Source organism: Lampetra planeri, chromosome 7 (assembly GCF_965212315.1).
Source record: "Lampetra planeri chromosome 7, kcLamPlan1.2.h2, whole genome shotgun sequence".
Classification (NCBI taxonomy): domain Eukaryota; kingdom Metazoa; phylum Chordata; class Hyperoartia; order Petromyzontiformes; family Petromyzontidae; genus Lampetra; species Lampetra planeri.
Genome location: NC_136113.1, coordinates 13,052,559 through 13,075,960, shown reverse-complemented (window position 1 = coordinate 13,075,960; position 23,402 = coordinate 13,052,559). Strand labels below are relative to the sequence as shown.

Below are 23,402 nucleotides of genomic sequence, written 5' to 3'. Positions count from 1 at the left end.
CGCCACACAGCGATCGGGCTGAGCCTTTAAAGCCTTACACGCTGCTGCAGTGCGGCACACGATTACGTTTCTGCCCTCTTATTTACAATTACAATTGTTCTTGTATAATATTTGAAAACGCTGCGCCAGCTGTCATCTCCGTCGTGGAATACAAATATGTACATTTTGTTTTAACGATGTTGTGAGGTAAGTAAGCAGGACGCGGCGGAGACGCGGGTCCCGCGGGGGCAAAGGCGCCTCACCCGGGCACGGGAGCCCAGGCGAGACCGAGGCTTCTGGCCCGCGCCGCTTCGTGTAACTTTTACGCGATGTTTGAGATGTTTAACAACTTAAAACACCTCTTCCGAGACCACTGCGCCTCGTTCGTTGCCCTTGCAGTGAGGGCGGACCACAAGAAGCCGCTTTTTTATACCCACGCGTGTCAAAAGGTGGATTTGGCAGCGACACGACGAAAAGCCGTGCGGACTTTTGTGCCGCAAACTGCAGCGGCCAAGCCTCTCCACTGTCAATACTCTTCTCCCCTTTAACTCATCTTCTTTGTGCGTATGATAACAACACAGTGGTTGTAATTAAACACTAAGCTTAGCGATGTAACTATTTTAACTACGGTATTGTATACATGGTGATCTATGTTATGTACAGTACAGGATGGTCCGGATGTCTTGTGACCGCCCCAATTAATTTGAGCCCGAACATTTTTTTGTTTACTCCCTTTGCATGTTTATTTCTGTTTCAAATAAACATTACTTTCAAAACAATTATAAAGTTTTGGAGAATTAAATGGAGGGGGGGGGGGTCACGACATCTGGACCACCCTGCACTGCAGTGACATTTGCGGGAGACGTGCCAACATAGTGTGCAGATGCTTTGAATTAAAATGTCTCCCTGCGTGCTGTCTCCCAGTCATTCTAGCTTGGGTATCTGTGCACGCGTCATCCATCCGGCGGTGTAACAACATCATGAGGCCGGACGAGTACAAGCAGCGGCGCAGCGTTGAGTACAGGCGGCGCCAGGGAGGCCGACCACCGGGGGACGGGGCGCCACCTGCGGCCGTCAGGGGACAGCGAAGGGGGGGGGGCGGCCCCCATCACCCAGGGAGGCCATGGGACCCCCAGGACCAGGGACCCGGAGCCCATCACCAAGGGAGGCCCTGGGACCCCCAGGGTCGAGGTGCGGGACCCCAGCGGCCAGGGAGGCCATGGGGCCCAGGGCAGCGAGGGAGGACGAGAGCTGGGGCGGGGAGAGCGCGTGGGTGGAGGGGAGGCCACTCGCAGCAGTATGGCAGGGACGAGTCGGCTGGATTTGGGGTAAGTTTCCCTCATGGGGTTGGGGTTCCCGTGGTCAAATAACGCAATGGTCCACGCAGTTGGTGGGAGGCCCTCGCCATCCACAGTGTATGGCGATGTGGAGGAGAGGGGTGCTCCCGGAGGAAACCCATCAATGTTGAATGATAAGAGCTGAACAATGTGTCCAGCTATGTCAGTCGTCTACTTGCTGCATAGCCCAGCAGATCACTAGATGAAATCCATGTGATTCATCAACCTCCGCCTCCCATTATCTGCATTGGAGGGGTGTCACATCATGTTTGGCTTTATTTGAAATTTGGCCAATTTATTTTTGAGTGTTTTGCTGCTTTGAAGCAAGTGGCATGTCAAGAGCAAGCAAGTGGTATGCCAAGAGAAAGCCCAGCCATTAGAGGGTAGAACACTAAAATTATGTTTTTAAATGTCCTTCAGAAGCCTGCCTACTTTAACTTTTAACAGGCTTCTCTTTCCTCAGGTTGGTTGTATTACATGCACACTATGTCTCCAGTTGTGCTTAATCTAGAAACACTGCTATCAAGTTACTTGCTTAGATGCATGTGCAACTGCACCTGACTTGCGTACATCAGAACCCCATCCTCATCATTTTCTACAATGGAATGGCAAAAGGGTGGTGAAACTTGCAAAAAGTGAGTTCTGAAAGTAGCTGAATTACTTATGAGGTTGTAATGTCACACTTATGCCAGACCACTTAGCCACCACGCTTTTAATGGCAGAAGGAAAAGGTGTGACCAGGTTATTTTGACGTTTGAGTATCAGTCGCGCTTTTTTTTTTTTTGCTCATTCTAGGAAGGTGACGCTGTTATGTGTGATCTGCGGTGTGTAGGCTAATGAGGAGGGAGCGGATGAAGATGTGTGCACGAGGTATGAGGAGGAAGAGGAGCGGCGCTTCTCCCGACGGAAGATTGTCAGTAATTGGGATCGCTATGGGGGCGGCCAGGAGCCAGCCGCTGGAGGGGGGAAGGAGGGTCCCGTGCTGGAAGAGGAGTCTCAGGCCCCACGTGGCTCCGACTTCTCTGAGCTCCTCAGCTCAGCTGGTGGGTGTCCAGTGCCTAGATTGCAAATGCTGCCGTGCTTCAGTGTTTGTTACGCTCGGTTGCGTGGCTTTGCGATTAATGCAAAGCTTTCCATCGAGCCAGTTTTCACGGCTTAAGGATTACTGCAGTCGCTCCGGTAATCCTGCACATCATTATCTTAGCCAATGTTATAAGGCAGATTTTAAATACCCTTTAGCATCTAACAGAATAGGTCATTGTCTGCTCGTATAATAACATTTCAATTTCCAATATCATTTGCATCCGTTGTATTTATATGTAAATAACTCTGAAAGTATTTGTATTGAATTTATCAGTTTACATTTACAATGACAGCTGTTTGTACTGTATGCTTCTCAACTGGGGAAAATCGCAAGTCAGACAATTTGCCAACAGGAGGCAGTATTGGGAAGCTTTACATTCTATTCTGAGTGTATGATAACTAAGGCTGAACCAGAACACCGGTTTTAAAATTTCCCTTTGCGATGCTAAGATGTTTAGAATGTGTGCATTGAACACGCTATACATCCCTGGCGTTGCGTTGTACCACATTTCAAATACATCCTTTGATAACAAGGTCCTGTTTTAGTTTCTGGGCAGTGCCACACATTAGTCACCCTGAGACTTAGAATTCTAAATATATTCCAATAAAATGTGGTATCATTTTGAAGTTAATTGCGTATAGCTTTAGTACCTATGTTTATTCATTGAATAAGTCAGTTGTTTGATACATTCCTGAACTGATTGCACCATCCCAGCGTGGATGAAAAAGTTAGTCTGTCTGACTAAATCTGAGACCATTGTGTTTTATGGGCATTTCTCTCTTCTCAAAAAGTCAAAAGCCACAATGATTGTAATCTAGGTCACTTGTAAATGAGACAATCATGGTCTTTTCAGATTTCACTTGGTTAAGCAAATAAACTTGAACTTTGATCGCCCACATTTTGAAACTGTGGAACTGCTCTTCTGGTTTTAACTATTCTCTGCTGACCAGTTTCACAAAGAATGACATTCAATTACCAGCTCCTGCACAGCGGCAATTGTTCTTTAAAAAAAATAGTTTTCGTTATGAATTGAGATTAAGGAAAAATTGCACCTGCAACTGGGGAACGTTACTGATATTAGTGAAAACTTACATTTTATCGTCTGCTCGCAAGCGTGTGTGGCGCATTGCAGTGGCTTCCTGCGGCAGTACTGGGCAGCGTCAACATTTGAACTATACAACATCTGCAAACCGTCCCTTAATTTGACAACCATGATAACCATTTGCCAATTCAACTGGACGATGTTATTATTTAAGTAACATGTTTATAAATAACAGCCATACAGTTAACCGCTATTGGATTCCCATTTGCACACAACATGTTGCCCAATTTCATGCAATTGTACAACTCGAGATGAAGACCAAGAGGTCATCATGCCCATTACCTTTGATGACATGACACGTCTCCATCACTTCCACCTGCGAGATCCTGTAACCATTGCAAATTTGACCCCAGTCGACCAATGATTGTCCTTACCTTCTCATAAATTGTACCACTTCTGTAAAGTATATGCATTTGTGTGCATTCTCAATAGTACAGTACCATAAAGTATGCAGGCCAGTTGGAAAACTGTTACGATGGTTGTCCAATCCTATGTCATGATGCCCTTTGCAAGAATATGTAAAGTCTTCGTAAGACGTACAATGCAAAACAAATGTTTTAAAAGTAATTATTAAACGGCACTATTCATTGTTGTGTGGGAAAATTATCAAGGGTATTTTTTCTTTTGTTACCTCATTCTTGCCATCCTACGTAGCGTCTGTGATTAATATTCTATTTATATGTGTACGGATTTTTCAAATCAAAATGTTTGTCTGTAAAATAGAAACCGGTGGTTAATTTGGCAAGCTGTTTGGCTTTTAGAATGTTGACATTGGAAGGATTTGCAATGATGCACTTTTTTCCACTATCAAATTATGCCAAGTATATATATACACAAAAAGTAGAGTCAAAATTTTGACTCTGCTCAAATAAACATCGGATCAGTGTTAATCTGTATCGATGGCCTTAGGCCAGTAGTGGAGGCTTCATATTTCCATATAAGAGGTCAGTCTAATCCACAGGGTGACTACTTTTTACTTCTCACATAGTGGTACTAATTAACAATTCAGAGAGATGACGGACTGAGTTCATGCTGATTGGGATTTAAAATGGTCAAACTTCCGATTGTGATAAAAGTGGAACCGCGTGAAGGTTGCACTGCTTTCTGATTGAAAGGTGAGCATATATCTGTGATTGGCTCGTCAAGCTCCAATTGTCCTGCCAATATAGTCTCAAAATTTGGACCCACTATTTGGCTAATGATGTAGGAAGCAACTTATAATATATAAGGTGGTATCACTAACATTCTAGATTTGAAGCTTTCGTGACTGCAAGGATTTATACTCTTAGTTTTTTTTCGGTAAAGTCACGTAGGTTAAAGTAAATAATAAAAGTTGAAATAATAGAAATAAAATAATAAATCACGACGTTTCGGAGGCAACACAAGTCTCCGTCATCAGGTGGGACCGTCACAGCTAGATTTACCGTATCATTTACCGTATCACTTGATAAGGTAAATCTAGCTGTGACAGTTCCACCTGATGACGGAGACTATGTGTTGCCTCCGAAATGTTGTGATTTATAATTGTATTTCTATAATTTTTACTTTTATTATTTATTTTCTCCTACGTGACTTTACCAAAAAACCTAAGGTATCACTAACATTACAAAATATATAAGCAGACAATGTGTCCACATATCCATCTCCACATAAAAAATGTAAATGTTTTCTTAGACAGTCCATTAGCCGCACAGCCTTCTGGGAATACACAATTTCGGCAGCATTGTTTCAAGACGAGAAAACTGGACTGGTTTTGACACAATGGACTTTCTAGAATCAATGCTGGTGTACTGCCAATCTTGCAGGGAAGTATCCTGTCTTCACGCTATGGGGTCTTAGTTTGACGCAAAATTATATAACATATAACTCGAAGTAATAATTAGCGGAATTGTGGACAATATGATTAATAAAATAACTGATATATACAGCTCTTAGGTATCTCCCTGTGTACACTGTTGCAGTTTGAAACGTTACTCGTGCATTTTTAAAGTAGTTGCATAATGTGTTCACACAATCTTTTGCACAAAAACATGACCTTTTCAACACACACCTAAAGAATATGAAAAATATTTCAACATGCAAAGATACATTTCTGCATTTTAACGAAGTCACACTGGTGAGGAGGTTATTATTTTCAAACACCTATTATAATCGGTGTTTTAAATTATCAGAGCTTACATTGCACACAATCGATGGTGGGTGCAAGTCTAACAGTTGTTTTTGTTTCGATTTAAAGCTTTCGTGACTGCAGGGATTCATATTCTTGGTTCTTTCGGTCACGTAGAAGGGAAATAATAAAGTCGAGTTTTATTTTTATTATTTCCCTTCTACGTGACTTTACCGAAAGAACCAAGAATACTGTTGTTTTTGTCCTTTTCTGTCTGTTGCTGATGTTGATGCAACATGCACATTTCTTTTTTTCGGCAACTTTAGAATGAGTTTAATTCCAGGTACAGATAAGCCCTTACAACCGGACACCTATCAAAAATAGCTTCATAGTTCGTCTCATTTCTCCAGGACAAAGATTCTGATTCTGAACTAGTTCGCACAGCAAGCAGGCAACCCTAGAACACTGGGTTAGTAACAGAGGAAGTGTGCCTATACATGTAATTATAGGATAAAACATGCTTCTTACTGCAAACTTTCACACACAGTAAACATTATGCATCACATAGCCTACAATGTTGATTTGAAGCTTTTGTGACTGCAGGAATCCATACTCTTTGGTTCTTTCGGTAAAGTCACGGACGCTTGTGTTGCGCCCGAAACGTAGTGATTTATTTTATTTTATACCTACTTGACTTTACCGAAAGAACCAAAGAGTATAGCCTACAATGCTTCATTGACTAGCACAGCATAATAGAGTCTCGCAGAATCATAGATCAAGACATTATCGATTCTCATGCCACAAATCACATCAGCATCAAAGCTTCGAGGAGCCTCTCATGAAGCTACATACAGCCTAATGGACTTTCATGCTTGCCAATAAAACTAAAGTTAGTCTTTTAAAGCCCAAGAGCAAGGATCATTACGTAAATATCATCATCAGCCATGCTTAGTCCACTGATCGATGAAAACCTCCCCAAGCCATTGCCATCTCTCCTATGATGTAGTAATCTACCAAGCACCTGCATACAAGCAGATCTCATGACTCCACCTACTCAGCCAGTGGACGTCCTCTCGGACACCTTCAACTTCTTGGTGCCACTCCATCATTATTGTTGACCGAAGGCCTTCTGGTGATGTATCTCAAGCCCACTTCTTATAAGAGTATGAATGTGAACCGGCATACATACTCTCATCCATGTGTTTCTCTTTGTATCTCAGGGTAACTCTATGCCTGCATTTTTCTGTGCTTTATTGCGTACTTCTAATCTGTTTGTTATTTTTTTCATCCATAGCCATGCTTCTGAACCCATGTGTCATCGCAGGTAGTGCACACGCATTAAACGCGGTGTTCTTCGGTATGTTTCTTTGGCATGTTACTTTTCATGATCAAGTTCAGCTTTCCAGAAGCACTCCAATATCCTCTCATACACCTTCAATGGCTGCCCTAGGTTCACACACTGACGTCTTTTCCAGTTGTTTCCCCCCCGACAGATATCTCCAATAGTTTATTGAACTTGGCGTACGTGACCTTTGTTTTGCTCATATTTATCCTGAGCCCAACTTGAGCCTTTTTTATTAAGTTCTTCTACTTAAAGCTGCAGTTATCCCCCCCCCCCCCTTATCTCTGTGTGTTGATTTTTTTTCACTCATGGCAAATGCTAGTGTTCATAGCTTATCACATTTCCCAAATGAAAAGGTAGTCCTGCCAACTCACTCATTTTCAATCCTCAAATTACCATTTTGAGCTGCAATGAAGGAACGTGGGATGGAATTGCATGTTGTGTTAAATTACATGTCTTTGGGATACGACTAAATATTGGCTGCAATGCAGACTCACGTAAATGCACACAATTCAGCATTGCTTGCTTCTGCCAGGTTTTTTTTCGGGCATTTAGCCAGCTCAAAGCAGCTCCTGTTTTCATTATTTCTTGTTCACCTAGACAACAAAAGCTGTTTTGACAATTATGCATTTTGCACAACATTCTTAGAAAGCATATGCCATATGCTGGAGTATATTAGTTTGTTTTTCAGCTGACAAAACACAAGTTCCTGCTCATATTCTGTATGCACCCAGCATAAAACATTTAGATTGTGCATTTGCCTCTTGAGGCCATATGGCTCGTCCATTTATAAATTGCCCTGTTTTTCACTTTTGGATTTCCACAAAATATGTGTACCTCTGCTTCACCCCGAAAGTCCTACGTGTATTCCCCAAAAGCTCTATTTACCAAGAGTGAGGTGTGCTGGTCTGCTCTTTCAATGATCTAATGGATTTTGCTTTTACGGCACTTTTGGGCAGCCATGCCCAATGAGCCACAACTCTGAAGAGACGCTGGAGAGAGCACAAACCCTCTGCTGCGACACAAACAATGGAGATGCACATTAACAAGCAGTGGGGAAAGTAAACACTTACCATGAAGACTGTTTTCAAGGAAACATCACTTTTAACTGACATAGCCATTATCTGTAAAACGGGAATCATGTTTGTTGCAGGTAGCGTGCCGGTCAAAGTATTTACTTAACCCAAACAAGCAATAGGGCAGTGCTCATTTATGTTTGCAGGCTTGAAGCTGTGGAGGAAATTCCACATTCCCATATGGTGGAGGTCATTCTATGCATAGGGTAAATGATTTCGGCTCCCCACAAAATGGATTGATGCAAGAGTAAACATGGAGCGAGTCAACCTACTACTAGGATTTAAACTTGCAACCATCCATTTGCTCTGCCACAATACCATATGACTGGATTGTACAGGCCCTGATGGTTTATGCATAAAAATATCTTACAAGAGAAACAAATGCCTGTAAAACAGTTTCGCTCATCATTGTGATTTGTCAAGTGCACAAAATGTTACTTGCGTTTATCCCGAAAAGAGCACCAGAGTCAAGACGTTGACAGTCAAACGTGTCCCCTTGTCACCTGTTGTTAATTTAATCCCAAGCTGTGTGTTCAAGCGGAAAGAACAAGCTATCTTGGCCCTCTTGCGCCCGTGAGTGTGACGTCTCGCGGCCTCAACCTCGAGTCACTGCACAGGGCATTGTGATACTAATTGGAGAGAGATGAGGTTGTGGGATTTTCGTGGATGATGGTGAGGTCCTCAGCCCTCTAATCATCTTCTCCTGACAGGTCAATAATTAGAGATAGCGTGGACGAAATGAGATTTCTTTTTTTAAGGTTACGCTTTACGAAGCGCACGGGTGGGCTAGCGTCTGCACTGCCCCAGGCGTTGACTCTAGCCCTGGCTTTGTTTCGAGATGTGTGATTGTTCTTACAATTGTTTTTATATATAAATGCTCCGCATTGGAGTTATTTTTTTTTCATGTGACTATCTTGGCGATGGCATTAAATAGATTAAACTCCCCCCCCCCCTCTCTGAAATAATTCTACATTTCTTTATTTGTGTCAGTTATTTTCTCACCAGGTGTTCCTTTCGTACATCGGGGTAAAAAGATTGAGCGGTATGATTGGTTGTGTGTGCTTCTCGGCGGGTGGTCTATTCCGGTTTGTTCCGGCTGCTCATAGCAATCGCACGTTGTACTTGCGTTACGCTTTGACATCTGTAGTTTCTCATTGACATCAGTGTGCACGCGCCAGTGTTTATCGTCCATTTGGCAGTCCTCTGATGAAGGAATTATGTCATACATATCAGTTTTGTACTGCTTTGTGTTTTGCATGTCGACATAAATGGTAAAGAGTGTCAATAGTTTCCCTTAGAATTACCATACTCTCAAATATTCGAATTTTCCCCAGTTTGAAATTGTATTCGTTTTGAGAATTGTTTTCTGGACAATCTGCTACTCAGTCAATTTTTATTATTCTGTACCGCTAGATTCTGGAACTCATGATCTCTCTCCATATTTCACATAATTACAACTTGTCAATCCTTTACTGCATTCAGATTTGCGATGCTGACAGTGAGTGGATTCACTTTCAACCTACAAATTTCATCGGCAACATTTTAATAAAGAATGGGCTCGTAAAATGTAATGTATGTCTTCGCTGTTGTACATTTACTCGTGTGTTTGTTTGTGCACACGTGATATCAGAATGAGTGCAGGCCGAGAACAGCTGCTTTTATGTGTTTGGCACAGGTCAGCCAAAGTGTTCTCTATTCATACTGGCTAGTATGCAGATGAGTCACAAAGTCCTGCATCTTTAGAAAGTGGCTGGGTGCCTAGTGGAGTTAATGCTCGTGTCTGTTTCAGAATCCTGAGCCAAACACCCCAAATTTCCTGCATTCAAATCTCATGCTCGGACCCGAGATGAATCCAGGTTGTGAAGTGTCATGAGTGGGCATTTTTATCCTGGTCACCAATGGCTTGAGAAAGACAAATTATATTGTTTTTTTTACTTTACTCGATGTAGAGTTTTTTCTGAAGGACATACACACGATCATAAATGGCATGTTATTTTTTTACGTAATTTAAAATAAAGGGTAGAGTGGTGGTACAGCAGTTAACGCACTGCTGTTGAACCTAGCTACATGGGTACAATTTCCGACTGTGGCTAAAATCAGTAGTAAATGATATCTGAAATGGCCTCTCTTCACCTCCCTATACTGACCTCTATGTTGAAGTATTATCAAACAAACGCCAACTCTGACAGGGCACTTCGACAGGCCCTCGTTTACAAGTGAATTGGCAAAGGGCTGAAATGATTATTATTATTATAAAATTTAAATACATGCACTCTGTGAATGTCGCCTAAGAGTGTACATGATAAACAGAGCGTATCTTACAAACATGCTGATGTATTCCTGGTAAACCATGCCCTACATGGCTTGCAGGAGTGCTGCTCGGCAATACATTATGCTTATCTAGGAGAAATCTTAAGTAGTTCCGTTATTTTTATTAACTTCAGGTCATTTTACAATATGTCATTTCTTTCTTTAGCCAGTTATTGGACAGAATGGAAGGCCTCTTCACCTCGTGCCTCCAATTGCGGTAGCATGATTGTGGTACGATTGTTAAAACAGATGTCAAAGAATACAGATGAAGTAAGATGCCATTTCAGTTAAACCCCACGCTGTGATAGGTTACAGTGTGCGGCATGTGCCCCCATCATGCTTGGCAACACCGTTTCTTTCACGGTTCTTCTGTAAATGTGAGAAGGTTGCTCATTAATAGATCTGCATCAACTCAGAATTTCTCAAATCAGGCGAAGGTGCAAACAGCGTTTGGGTGGATTGATTTTCCGATCACTCTTTTCGGTGGTCACCATGCTCACCAATTCCGTTTGGCTAAATTTTTAACTGTGAAAGGTTTTAAATCATGCCAGGGGAATAAAAACATTCCTTAAGGTTGCCATGGAAACTATTATGGTGTCTTGCTCAGTGCCACGCATGAACGTGTGATCGTGGCATGCGCACGTACAGACCTCTGGCTTGGAGTGTTACAAGATTGCTGCACTTTCAATTATAAAATACCATGTGATGCTATAAAAGATTAAATCAGTCGACTTCGTTAACAACCTTTGTCAGTGAAATTATGTGTTGATGCTGTTGCAAATCAAGTACAATGAACAAAAAGCACAACACATTCGGCAATAACACTTTTGCCTTAAAAGGAAAATTATATAATAGGTGAAAATTTGGGCAATGGCCCATCTTTGTAGCACATAAAAAATAAACAAACGTGTTTTTTTACGTGCTATGAAGAAGGGGGCATCGCCCGAAACATCGTCTATTAAATATTTTCATTTTAAGGCAAAATTGTTATTGACAACCCTGTTGAGTTTTTCAGTCTGGTGGCATCATCCACATTGCCATGCCACAGAAAACTTAACAAAATATGCTGCGATGCTTTCATTGAGTGATGTATCTCCCTCTTGATCATCCCCTCCCGGTGTAATCCATATCTGTGCTGCCAATAGGCTTGTCATCGTATTCCCTTTTACTATTTCGTGGTGCTTTTCTCTAAATTCAGTTGTTTTCCTGTGAACAGGTATGGACGGGTGTGTCCTAGGACTCTGTATGTTGGGTGATCGTGCCCAGAGATTATCAACGTACACTTGCAGGGCTACGAATTGGCCAGTCAAATGGCAACACGTCAAGTAGCTGCTGACCTCTGGTCTCTAAGGGAGTGTTGAGTTTCGTCTCAAAAATGTTTGTTCTCTCTGGATTCTCTGGTTTCATCCTTCATGGAAAACATACTCTATAAGGAAGTGGCTAAATATCCCAAGCAGCACCCTCCTGAATGACACATTGAGACTTAAGTGCAGGTTTCCTGGTTAAGTATATAATTTTATATAATTTATCTATAACATACTTTTTTGGGAAAGATTTGTATCCTTAAAATCGCATCGCATTGGTTGGGGGGGGGACCCATACAATGACATGACAAAATACCTGTGTTACCCGAAACTAGATGATGATCTTGATTGTTCTCTAAACAGTTGTTAATTGCGTGACAATATTTTGAGCTATCCTTGTATATATAGCTACGGTTTAGGCCTTGAAGGTGGATTATTTTATTTGCAAAGTCATCGTTGATTTGACCACATCCATCTGACCCTTATGAAGATTGTTTAGGGCATCGTTGTTTGGATTGAAATAAACTCTGGAGTTTAGCACATCTCACTCCAGCACAGAGGTTATTTCTGGGAGCCAAAAACCACCTCTGACCTCAGTAAAAAAAAACATTAAATCCACAATAGGAATTTATCCAGATTAGACATATTATTGACCTGTGATGGCCCTGTAGAGATGGGACACAGGGCTTAACACCCCTGCTTTTATCAGATATTTTCTCAGCATCTTTAATACCTACACAATAATCAGGATCTGTATAACGTGTCATGTTGAAATAGCACTTTCTGCACTGCGGTGTATCCGAGAATGAGGTTGAGATGTAGCTTGAATCTGTAGTGCCTGTGCGGTGAGACAAGCTGCAGTAATGGGCAACTAAGATCTTTCATTTTCATGCCATTCCGTGACTTTGGTCTAAGTTATTTTGAGGCTGAGAATAAATAATGAAATAAACGAGACTGCCATGGGATTTGGCTTCCTTAAAATAATGTTTTTTCTATAATTAAGAGGAATTTTGTGATGAACACAATTATTCTTTTATGGCATTTCTAAATAATAAAATATCTTAGCAATTGCACGCATTTCTTCGTGTGTGTTTTGCTTCAATTGGGAGACAAGCAATACGCAGAACAGCTAATGAGAGGTTATGGCTGACGCAAATATAATTGGCAAGATGTTTTCATTCAGGTAAATTGCCTGACGTATAATTTTGTCCGGACAAGTGTGTCGGTCTTACAATTATGTGGCACACACAAGAGACAGGATGCGCCCATGAACTCCAGACAGGGGAACATCTCACAAATATATTTTCTATTCTGGCTGCTGGGTTAGAGGTAAAGGAAAGAGAAGGCAGCTTTTGAATACCCATGAAGAAAGCAGTGTATGTGTGTATAGAGAGCGGTGGTGCAGTGATTAGCGACACTATGCTACAAACCCCAGCGATCTGGGTTCCGTTGGGGCTATGGCTGTCAGGCGTGACTGATATCTGAACTGGTCCCAGGAATCTCTCCTATGTTGACTCAGATTTTAATGAGTACTGCACCTGGTGTGGTGTGTAAACACCAGTACTGTTGCGACACCGCCAGCGTTTTACTGTGTGCAGGCCTCAATAAGTGCTCACTTAACAGCACTTGCTGCAACAGTCTGTTATACGTGATGTGGGGAACCTCTGTCCTTGTACGTGAATGTGTGTTTGTGGGGAGCAATGGGCTAGTGGTTTTCGCATTGCACTACGATCTCATTTACATGTGTTCAATTCCCAGCCGTGCACGTCCGTGGCAAGTGCTATATGAACCCGTCTTGGTCCTCCCCAAGGTGCATTCAGGATTAAATAAGTACTTGGTGGCTTGTGTGAACATTGGCACTGAGCAGAACATAGCAACTGGGTATGTACTTGAACTTTTTTCGCACCGTATGTAGCCAACCGGGTCTCAACACCACATCATGGCTTTAGTAGGTGTTCGCAAACAGCACTTGCCCATGTTGTCTTATAAGGCTCGGGGGGTATCTGTGTTAATTTTTGTCATAACCACTTTGTCTATTTTAATATATTTTGATGAGCGGTAAAGTAGGCTTGTGATAAATACCCTCTCCACTCAGCCAGCATGCATATTTTCTCCCAACTAATTTTTCTGAGAATTGCAAAGTGACCATGAGATTGTTGTAAAAGGTCATCATATATTCATTGTAAAAAATAGACAATGTTATGTCAGTGTCTCAGATTCGTCTTCACCTATTATGTGATGATTTGGCATAGTCATGCTCATCTCAAGTTCACAAACCAATTCCCAATGGTGTTGTGCCTGTCCATTAATCAAACCATTGTTGCCAACATCTTAAGCACTACGTCACATATGCAAGCACCACACCACCCGTGTAAGAACACATTGCAAAGGTTTTCCACCTTAGCAGTGGCGTTGAATCTGATCCCACTTAGGACCAATCCGCTTTGTTGTGGGGCTTATGTGAAATGTTCTCAGGTATCACAAGGGCAATTTTGGCACATTCATTATGAATGTCCTTCATAAGAACCGCAGAAAGGCGCTGCAGTTGCACTCAACGTAAACAACTGATTTCATTTGGCTTCATGGACAAGTGTCTGGTGGTGGAAAATACACATTCAGAGTGTGCCAGGTCCCTTTCCACCTTGTTATTGACCAAGCATGGTGCCAACTCTGGTTCCTTACTATGGATGCACAATGTTCACTCATTTCAAGTAAAATTTCCTCTAATTGTCCTCTAACCAGGTTTTGTGATTTATGGCTTATGCAATGGCGACTTTGGGTTTTTACAGACACAGAATTTCCAAGTCTTGAATGTATTGGCAAAGGGCATTTAACATTCACTTCAAAACATAGGCTGTGCTCGGATAACCTTCTGCAGAAAGTACTGCGTGCGTAGTGGCAGTAACTGAACCCTTGACTCCATTAAACGTAACCAATTTACCAGCAGTGTGGGCAACTAAGCCTTGTGGAATTATGCACAATCAAAAGGAAGGAAATTCAAGGTAGTGTGAGGGCACATTGATTAGCTCCGTTTACTGTGAACCTGGTCTACCTTAGTTTGATTGACTAACATGAGTGGCGAGTCATTTACCTGAAACGGTCCTGGGTCTGCCCCTACCCCCCGTGATTGACAGGGCGTAGGGGAAGCCGTCATCCGGGAACAGATTGACAAAAGACCCGGGAAATTAAGCCGTAATGTAAAAACCACGTGGAATACATTTGAATCTGCTTTCTGCCTTAAAAAAGATGCAACATTTTGTAACAATAGCAAAGGGCTATTGATACAAAATGTTGAGGCGGTGAGCGCCACCGTGGATTGTCATGCATGTGCGTTTATATTTCACCAAGGGTCGAGATTATCTTGCCAAGCTCATCCTCAATTTACCGTTGTGAACATCATCGCGGCTTCAGGAAATTAAACATTTATCTTAATCTCCAAAACTCCTCTCATCCGTGTTATTTGAATTTGTCCGCAAAAAGAACTAAGTTATCCACATTGTCACCCACAGGTAAATGCGGATAATAGGATGAATCTCCTGCCACTTATTGGTAACTCCTGCTCCTCTGCTATAATGTCCAGGTAATAGGATTCCGTTAGCGATTTAAGGAAACTACCTCTCAGTGTTGTATTCGCAAATAAATGGGGATAATATAATTTGTTACGTCTCCAATTATGTGCTAAAATATCAAGGTTATTGCATAAATGTCCTGCCTGATCATCTTGCACACACTGCATGGAGACTTGGTACAACCAGTGACAATATATGCTTACAAGTATTTGTAATAAATCTGAATACTTCTCTCTGAAGTATCCGACCAAATTGCCACGAGGCATTTTTCGATTTAAAGCTTTCGTGACTGCAGGGATTCATCTTCTTGGTTCTTTCGGTAAAGTCGCGTAGAATGGAAATAATAAAATACAAATAAAACATAATAAAATAATTCTCACGACGTTTCGACAGACCTGTTCTCCACCTGAGGACGGCTGCTTGCGTTGTGGCCGAAACGTCGTGATAATTATTTTATTATGTTTTATTTGTATTATTTATTATTTCCATTCTACATGACTTTACCGAAAGAACCAAGAAGATGCCACGAGGCAGTTTGGCCTCTACACAGAGGTGTCGTTTCTCTGTGTGCCTATGTGTTTGTCTCTCTCTGCTTACGTGTCTGTCTATGTGTCTCCTGTTCTGTGTTTTGTCTCTCTCTTAAATTTAGCAATCTTTTGAAGTACGTAATCAACCAGGTAGGGTGTTGACTGTTATGTTAGCCGACTATCTGTGTTGTATTACATTATATTTCTAAGTTTACTAGATTTTATTTCGATTTAAAGCTTTCGTGACTGCAGGAATTCATCTTCTTGGTTCTTTCGGTGAAGTCACGTAGAATGTAAATAATAACATAATAAAAATAAAACATAATAAAATAATTCTCACGACGTTTCGGCCACAACGCAAGCAGCCATCCTCAGGTGAAGAACAGGTTGTTCTATGTGACTTACCGAAAGAACCAAGAAGATTACTAGGTTTTGTTTTCTCTTTCATTTTTACCTGATGTTGATTGCTTGTGTTGCAATCGAAACGTCGTATGCTATTATTTAAGTTATTGTTTTCTCTTTTTACGTGACTTTACCAAAAAAACCAAAGAGTAATAATCATATCGGCGTTCTAGGCACTGCGTAAGCGTGTACAGATTCACTCCCCTGTGGATCTATAAATGGTCGTGATTTGCAGGTCGCGATTCCATTCAAGAATTGATTTTTGTCATCTTGATTGCGTTCTTGTCCAGTTTGCGCTGTATTATCTGTCTAATTTTTTATAGTCTGGATGTATGGTTGCACTTCTTATGCACCGTACGTAACCAACCGTGCTCATCGGAGGTGCGGGGGAATGACAACAAACTAAACGCAAAAAAGCAGTTCTTAAGAAATTAGTTTCCAAATTATATTTAAATGTGCATAGGTCCAGTGGCTTCCTCATATCGGAAGGACGAGTATTACAGATTGTCAGTACTGTCCTGTTTGTTCTGGCTGTCTATTTTTGTTCTGCCTTGTTAATGTTGCTAAATCTGTACTGACACGTGCTGTCACAAATGTCTCAAGTTGTTGCTGTGACATCTCATTTGTAGTCTCTAATATGTTCTTTCTGTTTCATATGTATAGTCCGTCTTATCTGTGCTTCTCTCTAGTTATACTTTTTTCTGTCTCTTTACAAATGTTAGCATGAAAGATTTTGTTGCATTCTAGTAGGGTGAATAAAGTAATTGATTATGGCATGTATAACTCAATGCATCTCTCATGAGTGTAATAATTCATGTTAATTGCTGCCTGCAATTGGAATTACATTATTTAGAGCTGAGAAAGGCCTGTTGCCTGTCTTGTAAACTGACATGATGTCACATCTCTTCAATCGTTTTTGTATATGCATTAGTACATCTGCAAGTGCTGCTAAAGCAAGGTACTTGGGTCACTTTGGTGTTCCTACCGAACTGGTGCTCGTACCTAAATGGTACATCGCCTAATATAGTTAAACATACTTTTAACGAATCATACATGGCTGCCCTCTAACAATTATAAATCACCCTTTGTGTTAGAGGCACTTGAGTACGATGCTTGTTGAGGGCTATATGCAGTCACTTTCCCTTTGGGGGTTATCAAATCCAACCTCAACACACTTAACTCCTTTACCAATCAATTATGTGCATCTGAATTACCAAGTAGCTATCCAGTTGGTTCTGGTCTTTAATAATAGGCGCATGCAGAAGACGCTTGAAATGGCGTTGCAGGATAGGGCACAGTTGGCTACGTTACGGTACAAAAGAAGTTCAATATACATACAAACAACTTGGAGCTTTGGGGTCAAACATGACAAGAATGTAATTAGGAAGATGAGGTTGTGATTGGTGGAGCATCTTTGCAGGATGCAGGACAGATTTACCAAACGGGTAAATGAGTGGCATGCAGAGGTCAGGAACTTAAGGGGAAGGCCTAAAGACCTCTGACTGGGATGTTGTTAGCCCGGACCATTGAAGGATGGGTGTCCACTTTGCTAGTACTTTAGGATTTAGGATTTAGAATGAGAAAATAATTTATGCCAGGGTGGTGGTGATATTACTGGTATTGGCTGTGGTGGCCTGTTGACCTTCTGCTGGTGACACTGACATGCATAGCAGATCATGTCCTCTGTGGAACCACAACAGACAGCTCGGCCTCACAGTTTTGAGAAATAAACATGGAAGAGGAAGCACAGATGTCAACAAATCTCCCTTTTTGCCAACCACTAGATGGTGTTCCTCTGTTGTTCCAATGATTGAATGCTTCTTTTCGAATCGGTTAAATCTTGACTTAAAGCTTTCGTGACTACAGGAATTCATATTCTTTGGGTCTTTCGGTAAAGTCACGTAGATAGGTTCAAAGAAAATAAAAAAAATAACAAAAAACTACGTCGTTTCGATCGCAACACAAGCGTTCATCAGCAGGAAGATAACGAACGCTCAGGAAGATGATGAACGCTTGTGTTGCGATCGAAACGTCGTAGTTTAAAAAATAAAATAGTTTTTTTCTTTGAACCTATCTGCGTGACTTTACCGAAAGACCCAAATAATTCGAATCAGTTATTTGATATAAATGAATATTTGTTGTTACTAGTGAGCTATGCTAAGCTAAATTCAAACAAGATTTTAATAATTTCTTTAAAGTTTACGTACTTTTCCTTGTGACCAAGTCCGAGCCCGTTTCCTCCAGAGGGTAACATGTTGACTTCCCGCAAAATAGATACTGAGAGGTCATCCAGGAATCATGATGTGAATTTGCAGCCTTTAGATTGTGAGTCATGCGCACTAAATACTGTTTATGTGGTGCATTTGAGTATCAGGTGTAACCTTCGGAGAGAGCCTCGGAATTCAATCTGACTTACAGCTCTGACAGGTTTCGCAATAAGCCCTGTGAGTTACCTAGCAATCTTTGGAGTTGGGAAATATTTTTTGTGTGGTTGACTGCCGCGCACTTTATGAGCCGAATATTTTGGCTGACCCAAGATGGATTCGAGCATTAAATCAATCCCATGAGTCACCCAGCCACCTTTTAGGTTATGCTAATTAATTACACCCACGATACAGTTGTGTCCTGAAGCAGGGGTTAAAACGTAATGCTGTTAAGAGTAAAAAATGTCAGAAAAGTGTTTCTCAGCTAAAATATGTATAGGGCAGACAGTAGCAATCTACAATTACAGCTCTCAGCCGTTTGGTAGAAATTCCACATGGCTATGATGGAAACCAGTCGTTTCATAGGACAACAGATGTTGACTTCTAAGAAAGTGGTGCCCAATTTATAGATAACCAGAAGGTCAGCGAGGCATCGTGAAGTGAATTTGCAGCATTCTGACTGTGTGCCATGCCCACTAAGCGCCGCATCTGTCTTAGGGCCCCACAACACACTCTTACAGCTGAGGCACAGAGGTCGGTTGCTGTGTTTCCTGTTGCATACGCACATCGCCCGTTGCTGCTCTTAGCTAATCCTGTTGTGGCACCGACGCATGCATTTCTTAATGAACGCTTGCAAAGTCGTTGAAAACAACCGCTTAATGAAACAGAACCTCTTAACTTGGGCACTTGCATTATTATCTGTCTTTAAGATGCAGCGCGCCGCCAATATCACGCCACACTCTGCAGTGATCCACGCTCCATTAACATCTGGCTGCTGGATTCACAAAAAAAATTTGCAGTAGGGAGTACAAAAAAATGCACAGCAGCGAGTTGGCTTTAAAAGGTGATAAACGTTATCATGTGGTCGTACGTCTGTCCACGGCATGCTGGGCTAATTTTAACAGCGTGGCAGCGGAGTAGAGAAGTCGTGCGTTATGGTTACCTTATTGTAATGCACGCCTTGTATAGCAATATGGTATTCGATCCTGCACGGCTGTCATTCATATCCAATTTATAAATGGAGTATTGCAAATAGTGAACTGAAATTGTATACGGCGCGTGAACGTGGGGGCAGCTGGCTTTGATAATTGTCAGTGCGCTTGCTGTCCGGACACGTAGTGCGGGGTTTCTGGTTCACATCCCATCTCCGCCTCGGCAGTGCTACACAGGACGTTAGCTGAGCACGCTGCAGTCTACTGCAGGCTAGACTATAAATACCATGTGACTTGGTTCACAAGTGTAAGAAACAGTGTGCCTGCTTTTTGGCACAAATCCAAAATATTAAACTTCATCACAGACATCATCAGTCACAGTCGGCCAACTGCCGGATGAAGGCCTCCCCCATGCCGTCCTCATCTCTCACGATCCCGCGATGCGACGATTCACCTAAGATCTGCGCACGAGCTGATTTCATGAGTTCGTCTCCGTGGCGGCCGTACTCTTGGATGCATTTCCCTTCTCTGGCTGTCACTTGATTTGCTCGATTCGAAAATAAAACTCTCCAGTGTTGTGCGACTGGTCGTCCAGAACAAGACCGTACAACATATAATCATGTAATGCCCCGATCCACAGACACTACAACGATACACTACTCCGCTGCTCCTGATGCTGTTATCTGGCTTGACCACCTGAATGCGAAATTGTCGTTGTTGCTCTGCATCTACATCAGCCCATATTAAAGAAAGAAGACTCCATTGCTCGGCTCATGTCTTAACTACTGGCCCATCATTTTTTTAGCAACGGGTTCTGTCCAATCCTACCTTTTTAATTGTCAATATGATGTCTCTAGGCAGGTAAACTTATCTCAAATTAATTTCATGGGAAATAATACATTATCAGGATAAGCATTGACATTTCAGTTAAGCTATCCCAGGTCTCTTTGCAGTGGATTTAACGGTTTAATTATGACGGCGGTGAGTATTTATTTTGGGCTTTTATAACTTATCGAGTTGTATCGTGACACTTGCTTTAAATACACACACCTGTATGATCAGAGCATGAAAAACAATCTCCAGATTCTAAGCGGCACTCGTGCGTGTAACAAACCAAATGCAGGAAAATGCAGTTCCTGATAAGTAAGGGTTCTTCCTTTTAATATTTCACCATTGTGTGAGCACTTTCGAGGACCTGATAATTAAATATGTGGTCATTTTTTCACCCCAGTGCAAGAAACTATGCTCTGTTTGATTTATGGCTTATTAACTTACAAAGCCTGGGTTATTGGACAGTGGTCTCCCGAAGTGTCAGTGATGTTTAGCGGCTTTTAGCAAATACATCAATCTTACTAAACCTTTACATTTTCTGCTGTTGACTAGACTAACTGCAAATGTATATGTGTGTGTACATGCGTGCATGTGGGGAGCGGTAGTGTTACGGTTAGCACGCTGCGCTACGAACCCGGTGTCCCGAGTACCATTCCCGCTCATGACCAACAACAGTGATGATGATCTGAACCCATCCTGGGCCTTCCCTAAGTAGACTCTGCCTCAAATGAGTACCTGATGCAGTATGTAAACATTACCCCTTGGAAGACAAAGATGGCCTGGCATGGTGCTGGCCACCGACCCCAGCATGTGCCATGCCCGCCTTCACATGTGCTCGCTGACAGCACTTGCCCCAAATATTTGTTAAGGCTATACAAAGGATATTTGTGTTGTGCATTCACGTATGCAGTCGTGTCTCATGTGGAACTGATTGGAACATACTCTGAAACTGTTCTGGAACAGCTTGGGTGTTATATTTTCCCCCTCCTGTGTATGACATCCGTATTTTTTTAAGGCTCTGTGAAATGATTGCATGACTATTTAAATAACATGCAATGCACCACAGTCTAAATAAATCAAAAATGTAATATATAATGTTTAAACACTGTGGCGTTTTTTTCAGTTGCAATTATTTGACATTGGTGGGCAGTCAAGACGTTTTGAGCATGACACTCAAATCGGTCACACTAACCTAACTAGCACTGTGGAGAATATCACGAACCCGTACAGTGACTAAATTGATATTAGCAGTTACGATATTGAACAATAATTTTCAAAACTGTGGTTCTGTATTAACGTTTTAATTATCCATCTTCTCTCAGTCTTAAGCAAAAGGAAACTCAACAAATATATCTTGGCTGTGCTTGGTCGCATTAAATGCAGTATATTATTACTTTTCTGTTCAATTCGAAGGCTGTGAAAAGTGGCTCACAGCTCAAACGAGCATAGTTGTCCATAATAGAGGTTTTTTGGGGTTAGATCGCGTAAATATATAAATGTGTCGTTAAACCCGCCACCACCCGACACAGCCAACTTGTAAGGGTTGTCATGTAAACAGAACGTGGCGAATTCGTCACTAGTACAACACACCGGTGTGTTGTAGAGCCAATCCACAACATATACAAATATAGTTGTGATGGTTATATTTTCAGGTGGCCTGAAGTTAGTGATTACATTCCTCATTCCCATACCAGAGTCAAGTGTATCCATAGCTCGATTACTCTTGGGTTACCACAAAGTGGTGCTCATTTCATGGATCCCAAAACCAGCAATCAGCCACCCATTGGGTTTTGAAATGTCACAGTTTTACAATTGTGAGTCTTGCGCTGTGTAACCATGGCGCAGTCCGGCCGGATTCTCACTCGCGTGGCCAAAACGACCAAATAAACGTCAACTTGTTTGCTCCTTCAGCATAAGCTATTTATTCAGAACAGGAACCCTCAAATTAGCATCTCCGTGTACGTCAGTAAACTCAAATAGCGCGCAGGTGACGGAGGCAACGTTGCGTCCGCGCACGCAGCCGGGGGTCACTCACCCGCTGACGGTCGGCAGGTTCCGTGCCGTTGCTCGTTCATTCCCGGGCACCGTTGCTGGAGTCCGCGCGCAGCCTGCGTTTTTGTCGTCCCATTCAGCCGCTGCCTCTGGGATTCTCTCTCCTTCACGACCAGTGTCCTAGCCTGGATGAGTAACTCAGCATGGTGGGGGGGGTGGGTGGGAGTTCGTTTGTGCCAGGGAGAGGGTGGGGGGGGGGCCGGGGGGGCCGGGGGGGGCGGCTGGCTTGGGGGTTGTGGGGAGTGGACAATGGGAGCTCGAGTATGTCACAATGAGGGCGGAGCTCCAAGGCATAGCCACACCTCCACGACCCCCCCCCCCCCACCACATTTTATTATCGGTCTGCTTCGTACCTCACACGTGCGCACACGCACGAGCGTGTTCGCGTGGAGCGTCTGACGGTTGGGTCCTCGGGACTAATTGCTGCCGCACACGCAAGGCGTGCGTGGTGAGGCTCCATAACGGGCTAAGGGCTGAGGGCTGTGGGGTGTGGGGAGGCTCGTGAACTTGGATTAGGGAGGTCGAGAGTTCAGCCAGAGCCCCGCTACATGTGTGCGCTGCACTTGTCAACCTGGCTGATGTTTGGTGTTGGCAGCAGTTGTTAGGTCTTCATAGTTTAAAGCTTAGTGTTGCTGCTGTTGTTGTTCTTTTTACGGTCGCCGAGACGGGTTGAAATAATAGGGCCGCGATAAATGATATGGCTGGGAAGATTTGTATTTAGCCTGCGCGTGAGATTGAGGCAGTTTGCAGTCAGCGATTCCATAATGCATTATTAAAGCTGCCTGTTAACTGGATATTTAAGGCCCTGTGATGTACTTCGTAAGAGCGTGCATTTGCGTGTTATAGTCATATATTCCAAATGTTAAAATAATGTGGATTTTAATTACTGTGTATGTAGAATTGCAATTACAAACTTTGCATTTTTAAAAACGAATCACCAGTTGGATCTTTTTATTACACCAATTTAATGTCAAAGTTAAAGTATCTTCCTGCTTAACTAAGTCATTGGGCAACATTCAACTCTG

General features: G+C 42.4%; 1 protein-coding gene across 1 annotated transcript in view; it reads left to right on the top strand.

Annotated features, from left to right (window-relative positions):
- Positions 1 to 23,402, top strand: part of AVEN (apoptosis and caspase activation inhibitor) — a 47,463-nt gene that overhangs the window by 216 nt on the left and 23,845 nt on the right. The window contains exons 2-3 of the mRNA XM_078596402.1: positions 904 to 1,307; positions 2,149 to 2,359. Of these exons, the coding sequence (XP_078452528.1) occupies positions 960 to 1,307; positions 2,149 to 2,359 (559 nt within the window). The 5' untranslated portion in view covers positions 904 to 959. The remainder of the gene's footprint in view (positions 1 to 903; positions 1,308 to 2,148; positions 2,360 to 23,402) is intronic.